General features: G+C 44.1%; 1 protein-coding gene across 1 annotated transcript; it reads left to right on the forward strand.

Moving 5' to 3' along the window:
* Positions 1-1,867: 1,867 nt before the first annotated feature.
* Positions 1,868-23,300, forward strand: CAPN14 (calpain 14). Its single transcript, XM_010197834.2, has 20 exons — positions 1,868-2,098; positions 4,441-4,510; positions 5,423-5,541; positions 6,140-6,276; positions 7,322-7,496; positions 8,161-8,226; positions 9,557-9,642; positions 10,917-10,991; positions 11,631-11,794; positions 12,446-12,621; positions 15,602-15,807; positions 16,359-16,395; positions 17,213-17,275; positions 18,405-18,462; positions 20,196-20,260; positions 20,663-20,731; positions 20,854-20,932; positions 22,098-22,214; positions 22,902-22,957; positions 23,241-23,300. Exons 1-20 carry the CDS (start codon positions 1,868-1,870, stop codon positions 23,265-23,267), a joined length of 2,076 nt encoding a protein of 691 aa, XP_010196136.2. The 3' UTR covers positions 23,268-23,300.
* Positions 23,301-23,926: the final 626 nt, after the last annotated feature.

A 23,926-nucleotide genomic window follows, 5' to 3' on the forward strand; every position in this document is an offset into this window, starting at 1 on the left:
CTGGTAGCTGCCTAAGCAGTGACTGTTGCTGACACATAAAATGCGTCATTGCATCTTTTGTTCAAAGATTTCCAGGTAATTTGCAAATGAATTTAAAACGAAACATCTATTGGCAGGTTCACCTGAGAGGTTTTCAAAACATGTAAAGTAACTGCATCGCTGACTCTCAACACGTACTGTTACAGTCAGAGCTGCTGGCTGAGTTTCTTGAAAATAAGGCTACATATTTAGGCGATTTAAACCCCCTGTTTTTGAAAGCATTGTTTTTTCCATACTTTCCCTGGGTTTCAAGGCCTATCCATAAGTTTAGTTCTTTTTCAAATAAATGCCAGACTGAGGTGAGAACTGGTGAAGGGTTACAATGATTGTATTGGGTATTGTGGATGCTCTGTACACCTAAAAATCAAGTCTCAAGGATTTGCTCTTCAGTGTAGCTTAAAGTATGTCAGCTGCTCACCACCAGTTTTCCTGGGGAGCAGCGAAACGAGAAATTCTTCTTCGTATCTGTTTTGTCTATCTATATGAAGCACAGCCAGTCTCCAGGCTGTTTTCTTCTTCTTGTTTTTCTCTTAACTCTGTCTCTGTGTCTGTTGCTCATGTTGTTGTAGCCGTGAAGGTCAATAGCTGTAAAAGGTAACATTTGGAGGGAGAGAGTATTTTTCATCTGGAGAAAAAGTAGGCAAGTTGTTAGACACTTCAATCCTTTTCCAGGACTGAAATATCTACTGTACAATGGAAAATTGAATTTTTGTTTCCAGGGTTATTTTTGGGAGATTTTCTTTTGGTTGCCCTTGAGGATCAAGCCTTGTGGATGAGTTTTAGAGTGTTTTTATAACAAATGAGGGCTTTTTGTGGGAGGATGGTGCAATCTGTGGTTGTATGGTTTCTCACAGGGAACACTGGTGACCTTCAGCTTTGATAGGAGTAATAATCAACTGGTTCCTAACTGAGACCAGTTTTCTAGAGTACCTGGGGCAGTGATTTTTTTGAGTTTCAGAGAGTTTCCTCTGTAGTGAAGCCTTCCAAATACTGTATCGTTATGGCATGTGAACCATTTACACGTGAGCTTTGTAGCCTGATACATTTTTTCTGTTCATCCCAGGAGCCCACTGCTTGCAGCAAAAGGTGATGGCTGCTAATGTTTAGCATAGCTGCTAATATTACAAAAGGGCTATGAAATCACTCTTCGGTGTGTTCAGTAGGGGGATGAGAAACATCTGCCTCGAATGTTACAAAGAAAAAGAAATATTTCAGCATGCGATTTCATGCGTGAATCTGTGGTAATCAGCAAGATGGAATATATCCTCTTGGGAGAAGTTGTATCATTCTCCAAAATGAGGCAAAAAAACCATTGGGGGGGTTGTGAGTAATGGCTTTGCAACACTCACTGTACTTTTCTTCTGTTAGCCTTTGGTTTATTTTGCTATTTTTCTTTTCTGGGAGGTGAAATGTCCACATACCAGAATGTGATTGAATCAAGACTGCCATTCATGTTGCAGCACGTTATGAAAATATCCTGGAGAGCCTAAATAATCCGGAGGGAGGCTGAGAATAGCTGTGTCTGTGGGGTCAGAAATACAGCAAATGTAAAGCCTTCAAAATGCCATAGTAGATGCTAGATTAGAATCAGATGGGTTCCTCACTTCTCCTGGGAATACCGCCCACCCATCCTCCACTAGCTAAAGAGAAAATGTTAAAAGCTATGAATAAATCGACTTTTTACACTAATTTTAATGATCAGGAATTCTTCTGGAGAAGATACACCCCATCCCAAGAAACAAGGAGTTTCCAGCAGGACTGTGCAGGGTGAGATCCCTGCAGAATCCTCAGTGAAAAAGATTATCCTGGCATTACTGTGGACATCACCATGCCTTTTCTGCCGTGCTTGAAAAAAAAGAAGGCGCCTGTGCCTTTAGGCAGGAGTATCTTTCAAAAACACACCCCACCCAACCAGCAGAACTACCAGGCCTTGCTGGAGATGTGCTTGAAGAACAAACACCTGTTCACAGATGACAACTTCCCTGCTCACATCAGCTCTATTGGAACGGGAACACTGCTAAAGAAACTGCCTCGAAATTTACAGTGGAAGAGGCCACACGTAAGTGACTTTCAGTGAATAGTCTCATATAAGAGGATGATTACAGCTGATAGCCAGCAAATAGCGTTAGCATTGAGCAGACCACTCTTAGGCTTTATGTGTGCCTTAATGCCTCTAGAGACATTACTGTATCAGCTGTCATTTTGGAAGCTGGAGTACATGAAGTCTCATAATTGCCTTTGAAGCATTTCTTTTTCCCAAAAGTATAACTAGCCTTGCTCAGTTTTACATCCAGTAACACTCAGAGCAGGCAGGGGGAGACAGCAAAGGGAGTGGGGGGAGCCAATATCTGTGGAGCTTACAGCTCTCATGATCTCCCTGTGATGACAGTTCTGATGACAATGATTCCTCTCTCCAGAATTCAAGATTTTGACCTTTTAGAAGGCTTACAAGTTTCTAGAGAGTTCTTAGCCTTTGACTCCTCTCCGATGGACCACATACTGTGGTGATGCCGGAGGCCTCTACTTTCACTGGCAAGGGCCTTATCCTCTTGCTGTGCTGTTTTGTTCCCGCTTAACTGTTTAGTCTATTGTCCTTAGAGCAATCTTTTCCCAGCTCTCAAGGCTGAACTTCTACCACAACAAGTAATTGGCCATCAGTCAGTGAATTAGTTTTTAGTTCTGGGGCCTCTGTTTTCTATTTGTGCCCATATTTCCAAGGCCTTTGCTGGTATCCCATGCTTCAGCTGAAAACAAGAAGAGATACCTGGTTGCAAGGGCTGGTCACAGAGCAAGTTCTCATAATAAATGGATAGATAACAAGCCTAGGAGGCCAGGACACGAGCCTGGCACAGTTAGATAAGGCCTGTTACTAGCAATGGCAGTACTGTTCTTACTGAGCTACTGAGCAACATATTGACAGTCAGATCTCCCTGAAAGCAATATATAGAATAACCTGAGAATTTAAGTAGCATGGACTCCTTATCTTACTCTGTCTGTGACAGGTGATAGCAGATAGCATCTCCTAGTTATTTTCTAGCTGTCATATTTTGTCAGATATAACCAATTTCTTAGAAGGGATGAGTTTCTGCAAAACTCATCAAAGTCACCAGGAAAGTAGAGGAACCTTTGCAAAGTGAGCGGGAGAGCCCGGGAACAGCAGCACTGGTTCTCAAGAGTTTCATAGCTAATTCAGTTTCACAGATGTTTTTGTTAAGTCAGGATCTGCAGGCAGAAGAAAAGTGTAGTTCTTGGGGGCCTGAGCTGGATTGTGCTAGGCACTGCAGCTGAGGCAGCTATATCAGCATAGAGGTATTTGGGAGAGAAAGATCAACGTGACTTCTGACCTCTAGAAAGCTCTTCGGGTGTTCCTCCACCCTGGATGTGTTGGAATGGACTTGAAACCTCTATCAGTCATTCTGCTGCTCTAAAACTGTCATGTGCAGAAAGCTGCCATTTGCTCTGAGTGCCAAACTTAGCCCAGCAAAAGCTCTCTGAGGAACAGAAGGAACAGAGCTACAGAGGGAACACTGATATTCTGCCATTCACCCTGCAGGCCTCTAGCTTGCTACATCTATGACTGATGGCCTGCTAACTGAACACCCAGACTCACCAAGCATAGGGGTTGAGATCTAATTACTGTAACTGCCTTCTGAGGGTTTGCTTTTTCTTTGCTACTGCCTGAAGGGGAAGCCAACAGTGTGAAAATTAGCTTGAGCAATTTGTGGGTCATTAGAGTGAAATGTAAATTTTACTTCTAGTTCATTTATTTGACCCCAGAGGCACTTGTAAGAGGAACAAAATAACAACATAATTTCTTTTTGAACAATTACAAGACCCACTCTTGTCACTGCAACAGGAACTTCTGTAGCACCCATCAGTTTATCTGTAGCTCAACTGTCAGTCAAATCATGGAGACATCAGCCATATTAGCTAAAAGTTTGAACAGTTATGCTCTGCCATTGTAGCCTCTTTTGGCTGAAACCTGACAGCAGTTACAGAGGAGCCGGGCTCGTAGGTCTGAAGGGTTGTCGTCTCAGCAAGGTGTTTGTGGAGCTCCATTGCAATGCATCTGAGCACCAGCGCCTTATGCTGGAGACCAAATTCAATGTAGACGAAGCAAAAAAGTGTGCCCAGGCTTGTGTCAGCCACAGCACACGGTGACACTAAAGTTTACCAGAACCAGAACAATAGCTGCTGGGATAAAAAGATCCTAAGGATTTGGAGAACTTTGAACAGGCAGAGGGAATGTTTTATGTCACATATCCATGAGGATTTTACATCTTAGACTGGGAATTCACTGGATTTCCCATCTTGTGAGATCTCAGCTCTCCAGTCCTTGACTTCAAGCTAAGCCAGCTCATGTTACTGACTTGACTCTCTTTTTGGTTGTGTGCTTCTCAGGCTTTGCACAGAAATCCAGTATTTTATGCTGCAAACAGAAAGCAACTTGATCTGTGCCAAGGATTGGTGGGTAAGGAAGCTCCTTTGTAGAAATATGTAAGCATTCTTGTACAAGGTAACAGTTTGTGTGGAGTTTTGACTGTATAAAAACTTGGCATAGAAGCAGCAGGTGTGCATATCCTTATCTCTTCACTTGGCATGGTGTGGATGAAACAGTTGTTAAAATGGCTCAGTACAAATCCTGGCAAGCTTCAAGGTGGGATTTGAGGGGTGAGAGGTGTCTCCACTCGCTGTGCTGATTCTTTGTATGCTAGTACTGCAATCGGAAGAGATCCTCTGCTCTGTAATGTGGCTGCCTGACAATCGAACAGAGACTGCAGAAGCAAGAAAATCTGAGACTTTCCCTGTCTCTGTATCTAAGGCTTAGTGTGAGGGCTTTGTCTTCTCAGGTTTGCAGTTAGAAAAATATTTTTTATGCTCATGTTACTTAAAGTAAAAGGATATCTTGTCATCTGCAGAACAGGTAGGGTAGGAATAAATGAAAAAGTACTTTAAGCCCTTAAACACAAAGTCTGATAAGTACAGTCTTGCATGTGAGATACATTGGAAATGATTTTTCTCTTCTGAAAAGTTAATTTTTTCAAAGAAAAAAAGGATTTTTTTAAATAGTGTGCCTTTCCAGAGAGCAGAAAAATATACATGTACTGTCAGTAAAAAATTGGAATGTTTCCTTTGACAGTTATTCCTTGCTACATTTCTTATTTAATCAAATGGTATTCAAATGAAGAGATCATGAGAGAACAGTTATAAACCAATCATGGCTTGGTTAAGTAAAGCACACATCTGGATCATCTCATTCTCTGTGTGTGATTTGTAAAGGCATCACTACAAAAGCTCTTCTAGGATCTTGGTGGTGTTTCTGAACTTGGCTGACAACTCTCACTTTTCGGCCAACTGCATGTGTCCATTTGTCTTGGCACAGAGAACTGCTGGTTCCTGGCAGCCCTGGAAGCCCTGACGTTCCACCAGGACATCTTGGCTGTAGTTGTTCCACAAAACCAGAGCTTTGAGAGGAAATATGCTGGCATTTTCCACTTCCGGGTACATTTGTTCCCCCAGAGTGCGGGAGATCTTCAGAAATCCTCTGTCACATCTTGTGTCGCACCCTTAATTAATTTGTACTTGGTTCCCCCTGGTCAGGAGCAAGGGGCCAGAGGGTGTCCTGGCCTGGAAAGTAGCCCATTGCCCCTCCCAAAAAGCAGTGCAGGCAGCACATCAACAACAAACCACTCTGAGGATATACCTCTGCTTGGCCCTTCTCTCCAGCTGCACCCTACCCATATTTTAATCCAGGAAAAACCTCTCCCTTCGTAGTAGCTCCAACCATTTACCCCCTTTTCCCAGCTCTTGTTGCAACTCAGCTACCCTGCAGTTAGGAGTGCCTTCCCCAGAAGCCCAGCCATGCCAGATTTCCCCACTTAATCCTTTTACACCTGATACACACTTTATTTTTCCCACTGGCAGGGTGTGGCTGAGGAGTTGGCTCTCTGAGTGAGTCAGCACATCCCTCTGACCCCAAGCAGCCCTTCCCCCAAGGCAGCTCGTCCTGTGCCTTAAGCTAAACTATCTTGCCTTTCCTGTTGTTTCAAGGGGAGGTCCCTTCCAAGGGAAACATCAACTCATTCCTTTTCCCTGACAGTTCTGGCACTTTGGTGAATGGGTTGACGTGGTGGTTGATGATCGCCTGCCGGTGAATGAGTCGGGGGACCTGGTCTTTGTTTCCTCAGTCTATAAGAATGTGTTCTGGGGAGCCCTTCTGGAGAAAGCATATGCTAAGTAAGTCACTAAGTTATGCAAATAATTTCTCTAAAATACGTTGGTTGGTGCCTAGGCAGTTTGTTCTTGCTCATAAATGCATCTCATAGGCCCTACCACATTTGGAGTATAGTAAGTGGTCCTCATCTTTCTATTATTATACAGTAAACGCTGCCATTGTGATAGCTGTTATCCATCCAGGCCTTTGAGTTTGACTCCAGGAGTCTGGGAGTAGATGTGAAAACAGATGTATTCTGGGGAGTTGTCCTCTAAGTGTTACAGCTATTTGGAGTGTATTGGCTAGGATGATGCCTTCCTTGTAAACACTGAGGAGTGGAAGGCAGATACAGACTTTTGAATGTGAATGTTTTCTGATGCCTCCTTTGATGTATTATCAATTTGAGAAACTTTCAACGAGTTCCACTCTGGGGCCTACTGCAGATTTATACTTTGGTGTTGATAGAAGTTCCTGCTCTGAGGTCAACGAAAGCTGGTGCTTTCAACAAGTCACATAGCATGGTGAGAATACTGTCTTACTCTGGGCTGTTTTGTCTAGAGTTGTTTATCAGTACTGAGAAGAAAGTGATAACACCTAATTGATAGAGTTGGTTAATCTTGGGCTGAAATAATCTCTGCAGTGCAAGGAAAAATCCTAGTTAACAGTGAGAAAAAGATCCCAGCAAAGGAGAGAATGTTCAGTTGTTTCCATTTGGCGTTATTGTTAGAGCAGAAGGAGAGGAGAAAGTTGCTCTGCAGTTGGTGAAGACAAGTTGGTGACTGAACTCTCAAGACATAAGGTGCCTCTCAAGGCACTGTATTAGTGTCTGGTGATATAGTCAGAGAACATTTGCTAAGGCAGAGTCATCAAAGCAGTAGTAATGGGGATGTTCTCACTACAGTACAGTGAGGGATGATAGTGAAGAGTCTATGGCCAATCTTGGAGGTAAAGATTTCTCTCTTCCTAAATGAGAAAGATTCCCCTAAAATAAACATGAGCTGCAGCCTTCCTCAACCTATCATCTGTGACTATAACCTCAAAAAAATATTCATGCCATTTTTTTGCTAGACTCTACGGCTCCTATGAAGACCTGCAGATTGGGCAAGTTTCAGAAGCCTTGGTGGATTTTACAGGTGGTGTTAATACAAGGATCAAGCTTGCAGCAGCTCCTCCTGATCTGTGGGATATCCTGACAAGAGCTACCTACAGCAGATCTCTCATGGGCTGTCAGACACATTTAGGGGTGAGACTTGGAGTGACATCAAATGGCTTAACAGCTAAAAGCCTTTCCAGTGACTCAAAAAGCTGCCATACTTGACTTTCCATAGAAATCATGTTCTTAATGTTAAATGTTCCCTGTGGGTTGATTCCTGGCTACTCTCAACTCTCTGTTGTTACATTTAGGGACTGATTTATCTATCAAAGAACCTCTGTTAAAGAAGGACCCACTGCATTTTCCCATTTCTGTTAGGTAGATTTTTCATTTTTACAGGTGATGCAGTGAGGCACAGAGATTCAGCAAGTAAGCTTACAGATAAGATAGAGAGGTGTGTAGTTCAGAACATGGATTCAAATCTTGGCTTCCAAGCCTTATGCTAACACTTCAGCTGTTGGGAAACCCTACTATTCTGAAAATCAAAACCTAGCCTCCTGGACTTTTAAAAAGTCCAGGGCTCTAGCCAATGATCCACAATTTAGAAAGGGACTTTCCCAATCAACTTTCCATTACATACTGCAAAGTGTTAGGAGCTTAGACTGGATTTGGTTTTTGGTTCAAATACTCTCTGTTTCCTTCAAGAGTCATTGCTTATGTGGATACAGGTCACTGGTATTGGTATGTGTCTGCTTTGTAAGCAGAGATAGAATAAAAGGTTTCTTTTTCTTCTGTTTGTCTTCCATGTATATAGGCAACAAAGGTCCTGAAGAATGGGCTTGTTGCTGGCCATGCCTACACAGTAACTGGTATTAGAAAGGTAAGACTAGCCCTAATGTCCTGGGTCCAGATTTGTTTGAATGTCAGCAATTTTTATTGCAGTCATAAATTCAACTCTTAATCAGGCAGCTACGGTGTCTTCTCACCCCATGCTCTTCTCTTAGTCTAAGGCAAAGTGAGACCATGCTTTGTAAGGATTTGCTTCAAGTATGTCCATTGACATAAAGGGCAATGGTTATAGATCAGCGTATCTCTAAGGGTGGGAATGATTCACAGGGCTCTGCTGAGAGCATCACCTACAAATGCATATTAGCTGTTAAATATGAAAGGGTTGATGCTGGGACAATGTGATGAAACCTGCTCGGGGTTAAAAGCCTTCCTCTGAAGTCAGAAAAGAAGCCACAGAGAAGTAAAGATACTTTAATATAAAGGCCAGACATGAAAAGGTGCAGATGGAAATGTGGGGCTAAATTAAGGGAACCAAACTGGGCTCTTGTGCAGAGTACCAGGTGGACCCCACTGATCTGCAGAAGTATCATTGGGAGTCCCCTATAGATATTTGTCCAGAGGTAAGGGACAGTAAAATAACAGGTTCCAAGGAGTGAAGAAAGCTTTATTCTCCAGGATTGATGGGTCCAGCTTCAAAACGAGGTTGGCAAGGATGGCGAGAGACTTTGTAGGGCTTTGGATGTGTGATATACATGTGGATGAGAGCACTCTATCTCTAGCAAGAGGTACTAGGAAAGCTGGAAGTTATACTGTGAGCAGGATGATGCATGTATTTGTCTCCTACATGCAGCAGAAGGGTTTTAGGTATGGACATTATCAGTGACTGTGCCTGTCAGTCTGACTCCTCTGATGGAATAAAGAGCCAGGCAAGAGTAAGGGACTCATGGAGCATATGGAGCCAATGTAAAGTCAGCCATTCTGCTGTGTGCTGTAACAAAGTCCCTGGTTGGCCCAACTCCCTCTTTTTCCACCATGGCATCCTAGTTTAGGAGGCACTAGTCTCTGCAGTCACCCCGTGGGCTGCATTATACTGTACCATAGCACTGGGGTAGGCCTTTGCTTTCACAGTAGCACAGTCCTGCCCCCACGTAAGCACAAAATGAACAGAGAAATTTATGGTCAAGCCTCCAAATTAACAGTCTGTCAGGTCTCTGTTTTCAGTTACAGAAGGTAAGATAAAGCATCTTAATCTCTTTGTGCTGGCATTCAGAGTTGCATGTTCATAGATTTTTATTGTCATACTTGCTGGCATCTGAGAACAAACAAAATGTTTGTTAGTGTCTAACCCAGTACAGTGATATAAACAAGCCAGAGGAGAACTACTGAGACCCTGGTAGGCACAGTATTACTGTTTTCTGTAGGTGACCTGTCAAAATGGACCAGAAAATCTAGTGAGACTGAGAAATCCGTGGGGAAAAATTGAATGGAAAGGAGACTGGAGTGACAGGTGAGTTAAAAAAATGGAAGGTCTGACGCTGAGTGGGAGGAAAGGTTTCTTGGAGGAAAGATACTGCCATCTTCAGGCATGAAATACTGCCGAGAGCAGCGTTAGGATAAGTAACAGTTGCTCACACAGACTCTCTGGTGTCAAAGCAATGACTCGATAGATTTGTATTTCTCCAGCAGACAGTGCTCACGTACTTGTGCTTCACCTCACACACGCAGCTTTGGCAAGCTCAGTTCTATTTGTCCGTTCACTGGATGCCAGAGGAAACTTAATATAAGCACTGAATGCTCACCATGTTGCTGTGGTCTGGATGGCATGCAAAGTGACAGATAGCTGTGCAGGAGGCTCTAAATGAACAGCAAGTTTCAGGGTGCACAACCTTTCAGCACAGGAGAGACTGTGCAAAGTCCTCCATAGACTGCAAAGTGTTGGAGTTGGGTATCTGCAAAGGAGTCCTCTGTCCTTGCTGTTTGGGAAAATGCAATTGGGGATCAGGTCAGAGGAAGTGGTGCAAACACCCTATATTTACATCTGCCTGAAATTTTTTATTGGTATTCATGAAAGACAGCGGTTTACCTTCCAAATCGTGGGCAACTGTATACTTGTGTCCTGTTCCTTTTCAAAGTGGAGCATGTTCCTTCCTTCCAAGCTTCACTCCATTCCCTGCACAGACCCCATTTGCTGAGGCTTGGGGGTAGGGAGGAGGGAAGAGTCCAGGGAGGTGTTGGGAATGTGAGTGACTTTCACCTTGTCTACAGAGCTGTGATTTCTCTTATGCGTGTCTTTCACATAATGACAACATACCAGCTGTTCCTCCTGTTGAAGAGCATAATGAGCAACATACTGTAGGCCTGCCTTTCAAATGACTCCCAGCTGCCTCTTGTGCTGTCCTAGTCATTCATTCATTATGCCAAACACTCTTCCTATTTTGTCTCCTTTGACAGAAAATTAACCAACAAAACAGGTCTAGATTTTTGTATTTTAAGTACTTGGAGGCTGCATGTGCAAGTGAATGGACTTGCTGATGGAAATGGGACATTTCCGGCGTCTGGTGGAGCAAACTGGAGCTGTTTAGCTACATCTCATGGGATGCTCACAGAGTGCTTGTGGAGAGCCTTCCACAGCTGAAGGCATAGGGAGCCTGTGTTTACTGGGGGATAAATGTGGAGATATGTGGGAACAAGGGTTTGGCCTCTCTTTGTAGAGGCAAGCTATGTAGCCTGTCTTGAATTTGAGGCCATATTTGGTTAATTACCTTATGCTTTTGCCCTCAGTTCTTACAAATGGGAGCTGCTGAGCCCGAAGGAGAAGATTTTGCTGAGGAAAAATAAGGACGATGGAGAATTCTGGTAATGGCCCTTTCTGCCAGCAGCTCTGGGACTGTATCTGGAGATGAAGCAGCACGTTGCCACTTAGGTCAAGGCATATGGGATGTGCTTTATAACAGCCCCATGCTTGCTTTCTTGTTCTCCTCCTCTGCTTGGCCATGTGTGAAGCATTAGCTGTGCTGACGTCGAAGAGATGCATTGTTCTTTAGTGTCAGGAGTGAGGGAGAAGCAGAGCACTGCCAAGTTTCCAGGGCTGCCAGAGACGTGAGCAGCTTTCGGGAGTTCTCATCCTGCCTTTTGTTTTAGAGATTGCTTTGGGAAGCTCTTGCTTGCCGTTTGTTCTTGGTTTCTTCACGGTTTCTGCCACGAGGTGGCAATATTGTCGCCCGTGTCATTTCACTGAGGTCCCTTCGGTGGCATTATTATTTTAAACTCTGCTGCTATCCTTTGCTGACATTTCAGTCGTGCATTTGCTACTGCTAGATGCTGCTGTTGGAGCAGACGCTCTCTTCTTTACTGCCCAATAAAATATGAGCGTTACCATATGTAACACAGAATGGTGCAGCTTCAAAGTTCCCTGCTCCCTTTCCTTTCCTTTTTCTAAGCCATATGGACTAAACTAAACTGCTGACAAGATGTCTCTTGGCACTCTTTTCCCAGGATGTCACTGCGAGATTTTAAGATTCATTTTGTAGACCTGATGATCTGTAAATTAACTCCAGACCTAATGAGCCAGGAAGATGGGAAGAAATGGATGTACTCCCTGAAGAGTGGGAGATGGGTTAAAGGAAGTACAGCAGGAGGAAGTCTGGGATCCTGCAATGGTGAGAGGTGCTCTTTTGAATGACTCTGTGATAGCATTGCTCTCCTGACTCAGTTACCAGCACCTTATACCTGTCAACAAAAATTTGCTAACAGAAACATGCTCTTTCTGCTTACTCCTCCACATAAACATCAGAAATAAGTGTCTGAAGGACTTTGACTAGATTCTGCTGTCACAGAAGCTGCACCACTTGCAAACATTGTGGGCTGGTTATGGCATGAAATGAGCTGCAGGAGCCTAGGATCGATTTCCATAACTGAGTTTCCTCAGAGCATTAAACTTGCCTGTTAAAATTTGCATTCTCAGCACCTCCAGGGACTGTTTTTTTAAGTAAAGTGAGTGGGAAATATGGAACAGGTGAGATGAAGTCAGCTATACACCAGAGGCCACAGAAGAACTGTAATACATTTGTAAGCAAAATGGGCTCTTAGTTGCAGGTGAGCAAAAATGTCATTCTTCAACCCTGGCCCTTCCTCCTGTGGTTGCACTGCTAAACTTGTAAACTGCAACCTCAGATCAAATCCCTGCGGGGTCTGGAGGTCCACACAAACTGTGACCTAGTCAGTCCAATGCCAGGAGTCATGGTAGGAGAAGCTGGCAACCAATTCTGTGGTGGAAAATGACATCAAAATGTTTTTCTGGTTTTGTTTAGGTATATTTTGGATGAACCCCCAGTACTGGCTGAACGTTTTACCAGTTGAAGACAGTAAGAAAAGCCTGGGTTCCTGCAATGTGGTTATATCCCTGATGCAGAAACACAGCAGCAAACACCGGAACCGAGCTCCTCACCTCTTCATTGGGTTTTCACTCTACAAGGTGCAAAAAATTGCTTTGCCTTCTTGCTTTCACCAAAGAGGAAAACTGCCAGCCCCTATAAATTGTAGAACATTGCAGCCCAAGAATTTTGTTGTGCACAGAGTGATCTGTGCTCTTTGATCCTTTGCCTGTGCGCAGTCTCCTTACACATCAGAGCTAGGCTCCCTCAGGCTCCGTGCCCCATTTGCTGCCCTTCTGCCGCGCTGTGTGTCAGCCTGAAGAGCAGTGAGAAATGTTTTTTTGCTGCAGAGCACACTGGGCTTTATTTTGCCCTGAGAGTATGTGCAAGAGCTGGAAGAAGGTGCCTAAAATCCCCTTGCTTTTGGACAGGGAAATCATTGCCCTCAGGTTATTTCCAATCATGGTAAAATTGTGCTTGAGAAGTGTTCCTAGTATGATGTGTTAGTTGCCCATGTGTAAATATTGCTAGTTGCCTGTGTATCCAGGGGTAAGTGGATATCACTAGAAGGAGTGAGAGGTTCCCCCTCTTTGTTTTCTTCTCCTCTGAGTGCCTTGGAGAGTCACTCTCCTCTAAAAAGAGACACAGCTCTTGTAGCTGCTCTGGATTTGCAAGGTTACAGAGAGATGGCTGTGGGAAAGGGTTTTTGGGTGGAGGAGCTGATCCCAGCTGGGCATAACATAGTTGCTTCATAGCAGTGATATGGCTGTGTTGTGAGAGGCCCAGAGTGTCTGATAGATGCTGTGTTTCTTTTTTTTCCTGCAGATGGACCTGCAGGTGAGTCCTTTGTCACTGCTGCTGGCCATTTGCTGGGGAACCTGGGCTTGACACAGCTGTTACCACAAAACTGAAGGTGTTGTTTTTGCATTTGTTCCTTGGCTGACAGCTAGTAACTGAATTTCAGTTCAGTGAGGCACTCCAGTGAATCCCTCTTAATGCAGAGCAATCCATTGACTCTTCCGAAAAGCAGATATTTCAGGAGTGCTTAAAATAGGACTTGTTCAACCTTTGCACTGGATCTTCAAAGGTATTAGAAGTGGCATCAGTGCCTAACTAACCAGCACTCTGTCCCTGCTGCAACTCTGAGATGGTGCCCCAGTTCTTGTCTGTGTCTAAGCTGGACTCACTACACCTGCCAGGGGAATGACTGCAGGCAGGAACTGCTCTAGAGACTGTGCTTCACTATCCAGAGCTACCTTTCTGCAGCCTCCCAGTCTCGGGATGAGGTAGGAACAGAGCCCGTGTCCTATATAAGTAAGAGGTCTCTTAGGGGGCACTTAGGTTCCTTCCTGAATGGTGATGCTCTGGAGCCGATGCTACAGGTGTTTTCAGCTTCCTCAGGCCAGTTGTATTTCTAGCATTTTTTTTAGCCAGAAGCCTTTGTGACCTGAGGAAGGGCTCTCAAAATTAAACACTAATCTAAGTCCCAATCTTGGCCCTGACCTCAGAGGGCTATTTAAAACAAGGAAAGGTTTAGCCTCTTTTATCTTGAAAGAAAATATCTTCCACTTTGGTACTACTCACAGCACCTCTTAAATGAGAGTCCCTTTGAATTTGGGCTGGCAGAGAACTCGTTTGGGTGTATGGTCAGGGCAGCACAATTTTGTTCCCAGTTACTATATTTCTAGCAATGTAACCATGAAGATGCTACTTCTCTCTGGCTTACATATTTTGGGCACTATCAGAGTTACAAGTGAGTTAAATTTCCTGACAGAGAGGTTGCGAGTGCAGCCTTAGCTCACTGCTGTGCTGCACTTGAGGGGGAATGGTGGCAGCCAAGGCTTTAATTTCAGGTTTGCAGCGGTTGCCAAGATCAATACAGAGCGATGGCGAGACAAGAACACCTAAGGTATTGGAACTACAGTCAGCAAAGTATTGACTGGAATATAAAAACTTTGAATTTAACATAAGGGGCACGGGGAGGTCCAACCCTGAACCCTTCAGAAGAAAGATTGCTCTATTAGTAAGAAAAATACTGGCAAAGAGAAATAGCATCTCCACTGTGAGGCTGTGGGGTAAAATGACTACATGTTTTGAGGAACAGCCAAGATCAGAAGGTGACAGAGGCTTTAGCTAGCAGGATTATTTATTTGGCTTATGTACTGGGCATTCAGTGGCATTAAAAATGAGTTCAATGTTGCCTGGATCAACACTTTAGCCATCCTCCTATTGCAGAAAATTGCCCGCAGACCAAAACATCTCTAAGAGCCAAAAGTGCCGTGCAGATCAAGGACACAGGCATGGGGTCAGGGCTAGGCATTGGTTTGTTCCTGCAGTACACTCAGGTTGCAGGTTCTCTGAAAAATCCTCACCTACTAGATCCCTTAGGGCAAAGGACAAGCTGGGGCAAAAGTGTTTCCTCTAGGATAAGAGAGTTGTTCAGGGTAGCGAAGTGCAGTCTCTAGAGCAGTTCTGCCAGTATCACAGAACCATAGAATGGTAGGGGTTGGCAGGTCCACCTAGAACAGGTCGCACAGAAACATGTCCAGGCGGGTCTTGAAGACCTCCAAGGAGGGAGACTCCACAACCCCTCTGGGCAGCCTGTTCCACTGCTCCGTCACCCTCACAGTGAATTAGTTTTTTCTTATATTTAAGTGGAACTTTTTGTGTTCCAGCTTCATCCCATTACCCCTTGTCCTGTTGCTAGATACCATACTAAAAAGGGATGCCCCAGCCTCGTGACACCCACCATTTTGATATTTGTAAATATTAATGAGATCCCCAGTATAGGAATGAGTTTTGCAGTAGCCACTTCTCCCCAGTCCTTGCTGTTGTTCCTTGGAAATACTATTATGTTGTTGACAAGGTTGCAAGAAGCCCTTTTCTTTGTCATATTGGGCAATGTTGGTGCAGAGTGAGAATAACCATGTCCTGGGAGGAGACCAAGTCCTTTGGTCTCTATTATCTCCTTGTGCTGTAGAAGAACATGTGATGTGAAGACAGGCTGTCTATGCCATGCCTATGAATTCTCCACATGCCTTTTGTCTGTAGCTGTTGCAGAACTCATTTATCTTCTGTTTCTTCCCTTAACAGTACCAGGAAAGCAACAGAAAGCTGCCCCCAGCTTTCTTCACCCGGCATCAGCCTGTGAACAAGCACCAGGTCTTCCTCGATGAGCGGGAAGTGACTCAGGACTTCCACCTGGAGCCTGGTGTCTATGTGATTGTCCCATCCACCTTGGAGCCTAAGCAGGAGTCTGAATTCATCCTGCGGGTTTTCTCCAGGAAGCACATTCTTCGGTGAGATGCTGCTTCCCCTCTGCCAGCACTTAATTGTGAGGGATGGTGGAATGCTTTTGATCTTTCTAGTCTAATGAAGGCAACATCAGGACTATTCTGCAAAAAGCAGCACAATCTTTTTTGGAGAGGCTGCTTGTGGGTTTCTTCCACCTTTGGATTCTTGGTGGCTAAAACATTGCTTTTGGTCTTACTCTTTCAAGAAGTGTTGAGCTAGGCCTGCACAAGGGATTCTTCTAGCATGCTTGTGTTTGAAACTGTGGAGCAGGACAACAGTTTTTAATGTACCACCAGTTTGCCAGGAGACCCTGCTGTTGATGCTAAGATGGCTGGTTGTGCAAAAATGATGCTTTAGAGACTTCAAATACCAGCAGCCCCTGGGAAGCCATATAGACATGACAGCTTCTCTTATTACAGCTGTAGCAGTAAGGAAAAAGCCATACTCTGCAACAGTGGGTTGAGGCTCCATCTGGGAATAGGGGACTCCACCTGTGATGAGATGCACACACAACTCTGGGATATCTCCTTAATGCATCTGCTTTTTTGCATTCCAGGGAAATGGGTGGGAACACCAGTTTCACCCTCTCCAAGGTGAGTATGAGGAGGCTTTGGTCTTCAGCTCAGAATGTTGAGGTTTTTTTCCTGTTGCACTGCTCTATGGAGAAGCTGAGTGAGAATGTGAGTGCTTGTGTTGCAGCACTTTTGAAAGGACAGCTTGGGTTTACAGCAGAGTCTCTCAGACCATGTGTACAGACGCAGTCATGTGAAGGATGGGCACATTTTTAGACACTTCTGTTGATTGCTTTTTTGTGAACTTCTCTTAGCGACACCATCTTACTTGCTCTGCAATCTTTCCTATTCATGGCTTTTTGGAGACTCATGGCCTGTCCTTGCACTTCTCCCTGCTCCTTTCATGCTTTGAAAGTTTTGAAGACATCATGAGACCAGAGCAGTACTGTTCCCATGCAGCACACTACAGGTTGTTTTCAAAATGCCAGAGCTCAATGGCAGTGCATGCACATCTGCAGCTTGTGCCAGGGAGTTTATAGCACAGTCTGTTCCCATGGCATAAACAGGGCCATTCCTGCTCTAATTTCCTCTATTCTCCTGTATGAAGGAGGAGAGCGAGCCTTCTTTCTCTTCTTGGAATGGAGTGAGCCCCATCCTTTGTTGCTGTCACTGAGTATTATCTGAGTATTTCTTTCCAAGAAATAGCATTTCTATGAGGTAGGAAGCTGTCTTAGCTTAGCAGTGGGATGTCTTAGTGATGGTGCATTGTTTGCAGCGATGGGGAGAGGTGGAAGTGCAGGGAATGAGAGTGCAGTTCTGGGAAAACATCTTTAGTAACTTTGTATTGGATGATGATATTTTTCGTCTTTGAGTTAATAGTTATTTTGATATCTTAAAGGAAATTGTTGATAAGTATGAAGGCAAGATTTGGGAGGATTTCTTCACAAAGCATTTTGAACAGGTAAGTGTGTGCAGCAGCTGCCAGAGTAAACTCCTTCAGAGATATTATATAGCCCTGTGAAAGTAAAAGCATGTGGATGTTCAAGAAGGCTCTGGATATAGAAGTGTGGAGAACAGAGGAGGGCCACAGGAGGCTGGGCTGTAAGTACAGTGCTGATTCCATGCAGCAGGTTTGGCTGTGAAGCTTAGCATTAACACAGGCATCCTTCTCTACACAACAGGATGTGAATGCCCAGAACTTAATGGTATGGGACATTCTGGATATGACAGTATCAACAGGTTCAAAAGGTATTAGCAAACCAAATGAGCAGTAGGTCCATGAACAGATACTAAAGGACTAGGTAGGGGTGTACCCTCCAAGATTTGTTTGCTGACAGCTGTAGGTGCCAGGGAAGCAGAAGGATGGTCTGCAGAAGCTGACCAGGCTCACGTGCTCTCCCTAAACTTGAATTCTTATTGCTTGTACTGTGTGGGTCCATCCTACCCTTTAAAGTAAACTTTCACTGTGGAAAGTTGCCTGTTAGAGAACACCTCCTGAAATACTGGTAGTTGTCTTACACATCCTTCATCACAGTTTGATGGCAGCTAACTTGCTTTGGGAGGTGAAGTAGTTATTGGATATCCCAACACCTCCTTTTGAAAATAATTTTCCTGGTGAAATATGATCCTTATTGTGAAAGATAATTGTGAAAATCCTTATTCTGAAACTTCAGAGGAGGGGAAGTCTCTGCTTTTAAAAGTTTGAGGAGAAAGTATTCAAAAGTTTCCGTTGCTTGTAAATGATAAAAGGGAAATATTTGAAGCAGGTCTCTTGACAGCGTGCTTGACGGGACAGATGGCACCAGGGCTGAAAGGTTAACGGTCTGGATCTTCACTCAGTGTAAATCTGTACTACCTCATTGATCTGTGTGGAGCCCTGAGAACTTGCCCAGAGCAGACTGCAGCTCTTGCAAGCTGAGAATCTCGTCATATTCAAAGGGAGTCTTTTCTATTGATTTTCCCAGTGGCTGGAGTGGGGCCAGAAGAGCAGAAAATGAAGATGGGACATGCCGGGAAAACAAAAGAGGGAGGAAAGGGATTTAACAACTTTTTTTTTTTTTCTTAAATAAAAATTCTCTTTCATATCACAGAATCCTGAAATAAATGCTGTTCAGCTCCAGAGGATCCTGAATAATATATCTTGGAGAAGTAAGTGCTGAGAAATAATGTTTCTGTAAAGTAAGCCCTCTTAGAGAAAAGTCTCAGCTCCTGTATCTGTTTCTTGCACCTGGGAAGAGAAACTGGTGTGAATCCAAGCTGACTGTTCTGATGCCATATTGGGTTTCCAGAAAGAAAGGATTTGCTGGGCTGTAAATCAACACGGTAGATATTTTGTAAGAGAGGCTAATCTAGTTTGAACTTCAACAGTTGGATGAGGAAGAAGACCAAGCATGGATACTGTGTGTGGATGCGTGTGTTTGACCTCCAAACCTAGCTTGACTTCAGCCTCAATTCTGAAACTGTATCTCATCTCACCCTGTGCCACTGCCAGTGGTGCTGCTAGGAGATGTAGAAAGTTAGCCTGCTGTGTAGGCAGTTATGGGGTGGAAGCAGGTCCTGTCTTTATCTTGATGTGCCCGATCCAGGCCTGCTATTCTTATTTACTCTTCTCTGCTATACATGTATAGGACCGTTCCTTGCTCCATCAGTGTTTGGGAGGCAGGATGGAACTGCAGGTAGCCTGTGTAACTTATGCTTGAGAGAACCAGGTGAGCCCTGAGGCTGTCTCTCTTGTGAGGACCGTGACAGCCACTCTGACAGTGGCAGCCCAGAACACTCCACAAGCTTATAATTTGGTCCCTAGTTATAACTAATGCTACTGGACAACAGCGAGGTATTGCAGTGGCTGTTTACTCTGAACAACAGTGAAGTTACAGATAGAATAATAAATCCCAATTTTCCTTCCCAGTTTCTTTTTTGGTAAGAACTGATGTGCAGCACAGAAAATACACCATCCAGCCATTATAGGCAACAAAGAAGACAAACAAAAGACTGAATTTGAAATTGCTCCCTTTTCTACAAAGATGGACAAGGATAGCTCTTCTGTCCTTGCAGAGTGACCCACCAGACTCTGCCTTATCTGTGACAAGGCTATGTTGAACAGAGTCTTTGGTTTTCATAACTGATCCATTTTCAGACACTAATTTAAAAACTTTCCAGTACTTGATTCATATTTACTAAACAGGACTACTACAAGATTAAAACATCTTCACTTTCGGCAGGGAAGGGCTGGTGAGTTATAGTCCTGTCCTCTGCTCAGTGGAAGTCTACAGACAATCTATAATGATGATTTGCAGTGAGATTAGAGTCTATTTCTGTTGCTCTTCGTGTAACTTATGTATGAACCAGGAATGCTAAGCTTTAATGCAGCATCATGTTTTCAGTGATGCTTGCGCTTTTAATTATATTAACGGAGCTGGCAATGTGTCTGTGAAAGAGAGAGAGAGGAAGAGGGAGGGAGAGATGCTTAGCACAAGGGTTTCAATTAATCTGCAGTGCTGTTCCCCAAAGCTCTTCAGGTCAAGTGACTTTGCTCAAGGTCATGCAGTAAATTCTGTTTGGAATTACAGTGTTGGATGTCCTTTTCCTTTCATTTTCTCTAATAGCTGGAGATAGTGCACCATATTTCATTCCGTATTACGTGCCTGCGGGGAGCTCATATTGGATTTTCTGAGACTAGTAGAATCCATCCTGTTGCCTCATATTTTTATCATCATAAATGATACCTCTTCTCAATTGGGTGTATAGTTGCACTAAGACTTTGGGGCCTGAGCCCTCAAGTGAGAGGGAATTTTGTGAGAGTCTGTTTCTGAGAGATGTTCAACAATGCCTCAAAACAATCTTCTTTTTTTCTTTCTCCTCCCCTCCCCCCCTCACTCCAGATTTCCAGAGTTTTCGCCTGAGCTTCAGTCTGGATGCCTGCCAGGGTATCTTGGCACTCCTGGATGTATCCTTTGACATGAGTGATACTTCTTACTCATATAATACTTCACTGAAGCATTATTTCTTAGGGCAGCCTGAGTGTTACTGTGATTTCTCTACCACCAGGACATGGCCCTGCTTGTTGAACTTCTCACCCTCCATAATAACAGTTCAGCTGTGACAGAATGGAATTGGTTTGAGAAAGGGTTGATTCCTGCTGCCTCTGAAATCAGCAGCCAGGTTTCCATTGACTTTAATGGGAGAAGGATCAAGTATTTCCACGGGCTTGTGGGCTAGGAAATCATTATCCTTATAATCATGTGGATGTTGAAGTGGCTGAAGTTTTGGTTTGTTTGAGGGTTTTTTTATGTAACGGGTGCTCTGTGATGTTTAATTGAGAGGTTCTGACCTTAATTCTCCCAAAAAGCTGAACGCCACTGGCACACTGAGTATTCAGGAATTCAGAGTCTTGTGGAAAAGGCTGCTTTTCTATCTGGTATGACAATAATTCTTATGCCTCCTTGCAATAACTTCCTGCTCACAATCCCTTTGGTGTCATCTGTTGTTTTTTGGGGGTGTTGTTTTGTTAAAAAATAACTTTCCCACTCTAACTCCCAGGAAGTTTTCCAGAAAAGAGACACTAGCAGATCAGGAAAGCTTGACCTTGTGGAACTGCATGCAGCTGTACAGGAGACAGGTGAGCCCACAACACATCTTGGCAAGTCTCATCTTTTTCCTCATAAAGGCTGGAAAAGCCCAGGGCTGGGAAACATCTAAAGAATTGTAGGTAGAGCCCAGGAGGAGTGGAAAACATCATAGGCTGCGTGATCTTAGATATCTCTTTTTCTTTCCTCAGCTGGGTAAATATATCTGAAAATGATTTTGCTGTGGGGTGGGCTGCTTAATCTTTGCCCCAGTGTGGTCTCATACTGATAGTTCTCTGAAACAGAATTGTCTGTCTATTTAGGCCTGGTTTTTAAATCACTTCCTGTTTGTTGCTAATTTAATTTTAAATGACTGTGTGGGGTGGTGCAGATATGTGCAGGAGGCCAGATCTAGCTCATATTAAATTGCTTCCTCTGCTGAAGATGACAGCTCAGGGACTGAACCTGGAAGTGTGGGACTTGCGTAGAGGCTGTGCTGGTGCCAGCCTTCAGTAATATAATCTCTGAAGCTTGATCTAGAAATGGAAGATGATACATATGAGTCCAAATACTAGACTGCTTTTACTGGGATGGGGACTGGTGCCAATCCTACAGCTTCATTTGCATGCTTTAACAGCTTAAATAACACTTCTCTTCTTGGTATGTGGATCACCCAGCTCATCTGAATCAGTGAAAGCACAGTGAGAAACACAGACAGACCTCTGCTAAAGCAAACTAAAATCCCAGGCCATGAATAGAAAATGCTTTTATTCCTTGCAAATGCTGCTTGACATTGGGACCAATGATTTCTATATGAGCTTCCTCTAGATTTTCTTTTTCATCTCCTTTCCTACCCTCTTGTGGACTATTGCTCTTAAACACAGCTGCTGTTATTACTGTCATACCTCACCAGCAAAGGATGCCCATGTGTATGTTACTCCAACTCTGGCAGGACTGTGAGTATAGGGGATAATATTTGAACCCTTTTAAGTTTGGAGGAAGTATCTTCCACATACAATCTGGTTTGGGATAGCTAATATTTGATTGAAAGACCAAACTCTTGGAGAGTGGCCTGTTGAGAGACTGCTCAGTTGTGTGTGCTCACAGCTGTATGCACACCCACAGCTGTGCACATTTGGCTCTGTACAGCTGGGAATTGCAATCTCATTCTGGCTTCCCTTTTTGTTGTTTATTTTTTTTCTTCCCCTTTTATTGAAGGCATTTCACTCAGCAATGAAGTCTGTAACTTGATGGCAATCAGATATGGTGACCCTGACTTAAAGATCAGCTTTGAGAGCTTTGTGTGTTTCATGCTTCGAGTGGAGATCATGGGAGGTGAGGCTGGCATTATGTGGCTTGCCAGGCAAGCTGGGCTGCCCAGCTAAGCCCTGGCCTTTATGATGCTGCTCCAGGTATCAGTGGCAAGGTTAAAATTAGAAGGACTAAGTTTCTGAATAGACCAAGTCTAGTCAAATTAAAGCAAGGGATGCATACACAGGAAATCAAGCACTCTTGTCTCTGCCTTCCCACCAGTCCCTTTCTACAGACATCCAGGCTGTACCTATCAAGAAGTGATTTAGTTCCCTGGAGTTTTCCACCAGCATTCTGTAGGAGCAGGCAAGCAAATAACAGGTGGACATCGCTCATATTCCAGGAAGAAGAGAGCCTTGGAATATGCCTTTGGTGGGACCACAACTGTGATGATGAGACAGCTGATCTGTGAGCTTGCACTGTAGACACTTTGCACAGATCTCAAAACTGTAGTGGCTGAGGTTGGAACCACCTGCAGTTCGAGCTGCATTTTCACAGCGGAATGGATAGACAGTAAGATGCCCGACTAAATTCAGGTGCTCCCTGTGTCACAGTCCTTCAGGGAGCTTCCAGCAATAGAACAGAGAAGCTCACATACATTTGTGAATAGCCTTCAAAATCTTTTTTTTTTTTTCCCTGAGACAGAGTATCTTGTCTGCTGTTGATCTCCTGGCTATCAAAGTTAATGCTCCTCATTTATTTCTTTCGCAGAGGCTTTTCGCAACTTAACGCAAGATGGCAAAGGGATATATCTGCGGGAATCTGAGGTAAAGCCCGTTCCCTGGCTGTCAAATGCAGGCTTCTTCATTGCAAGTGGCACTGCATGTTTTGTTCTGTAGCATTAGAGAAAGGTATCTTCACCTGATCACTTACAGAACAGGTTAGAAACAGCAAGGACCCTCAGGCTTCTAAGTCTTCTGCTTTATTATGGCTTCTGCTCCTTGTAGATGCAGAAAGTCTTCAATGCTCTACATTCCAATTCAGTTGTGAATATCACAGGGCTTTCACAGAGATGGAGGAGTTCAATCTGCTTTTCCCATTATTTTACAGTGGATGATGATGACACTGTACTCCTGAAGCAATGTTGTAGAGGAGAAGACAGCTAGGCCTGTACCAGGATGAAGTCTGTATTGTATCAGTCTGTTTTCTGTGAACACTGGTCTCTCTGAGCTCAGCCTTGCAATTTACCTCATATGAAAAGTCTCCTCAAGCACGCTGACCCAATAACCACAGACTTGGTGGAGTTTTGCTAATGAATGTATTTATTTTGAATCTTATTTCACTTCCAACCACCCTTCTGAGACGACACCGTTGGATACCCAACTGCTGCGAGTGCCCAGTGGGACACCATGGAGTGCAGTCGCTGAGGTCACCTACTTCATGCTGATGTTACGCTGCTGTTGTTAAAGGATGGCATGCCTTGTGGTAGTGCCTGGAGCCTGTGCTTGGTGATGGGGCTCTTGAGCCTGGGAAAGAGCCCCTGCTTTGAGGAGCTCGTCACCTAATAGGAAATCCCAGTTCTGCAGCTGCCAGGCCCATGGTAGGGGGCAGGGCTCTGTGTGCTTGTGGGGAAGAAGGGGTAGGGACTCTCTGAAGGAAAACTCTTCTCCAGCCACAACTTGGAAAGTTGGTTTGCAAGCATTCAAACCATCTCTTTTGCTTTTGTAAGTCAGCATATCCGTGTTGAAGTGAACCTAAGTGACCAAGCAACGAACTGGGCTTCCAGCTCCTTGTTA

Source organism: Colius striatus, chromosome 2, assembly GCF_028858725.1.
Source record: "Colius striatus isolate bColStr4 chromosome 2, bColStr4.1.hap1, whole genome shotgun sequence".
Lineage (NCBI taxonomy): Eukaryota > Metazoa > Chordata > Aves > Coliiformes > Coliidae > Colius > Colius striatus.

What these genes read in the sequence shown, in the direction of transcription:
- CAPN14 (XM_010197834.2), top strand. Translation starts at nt 1,868, where the DNA reads ATGCCTTTTCTGCCGTGCTTGAAAAAAAAGAAGGCGCCTGTGCCTTTA. An exon ending in TCTGTGCCAAGGATTGGTGG is followed by an intron (nt 4,511 to 5,422) that starts GTAAGGAAGCTC and finishes GTCTTGGCACAG; the next exon opens with AGAACTGCTGGTTCCTGGCA. An exon ending in CTGGCATTTTCCACTTCCGG is followed by an intron (nt 5,542 to 6,139) that starts GTACATTTGTTC and finishes TTTCCCTGACAG; the next exon opens with TTCTGGCACTTTGGTGAATG.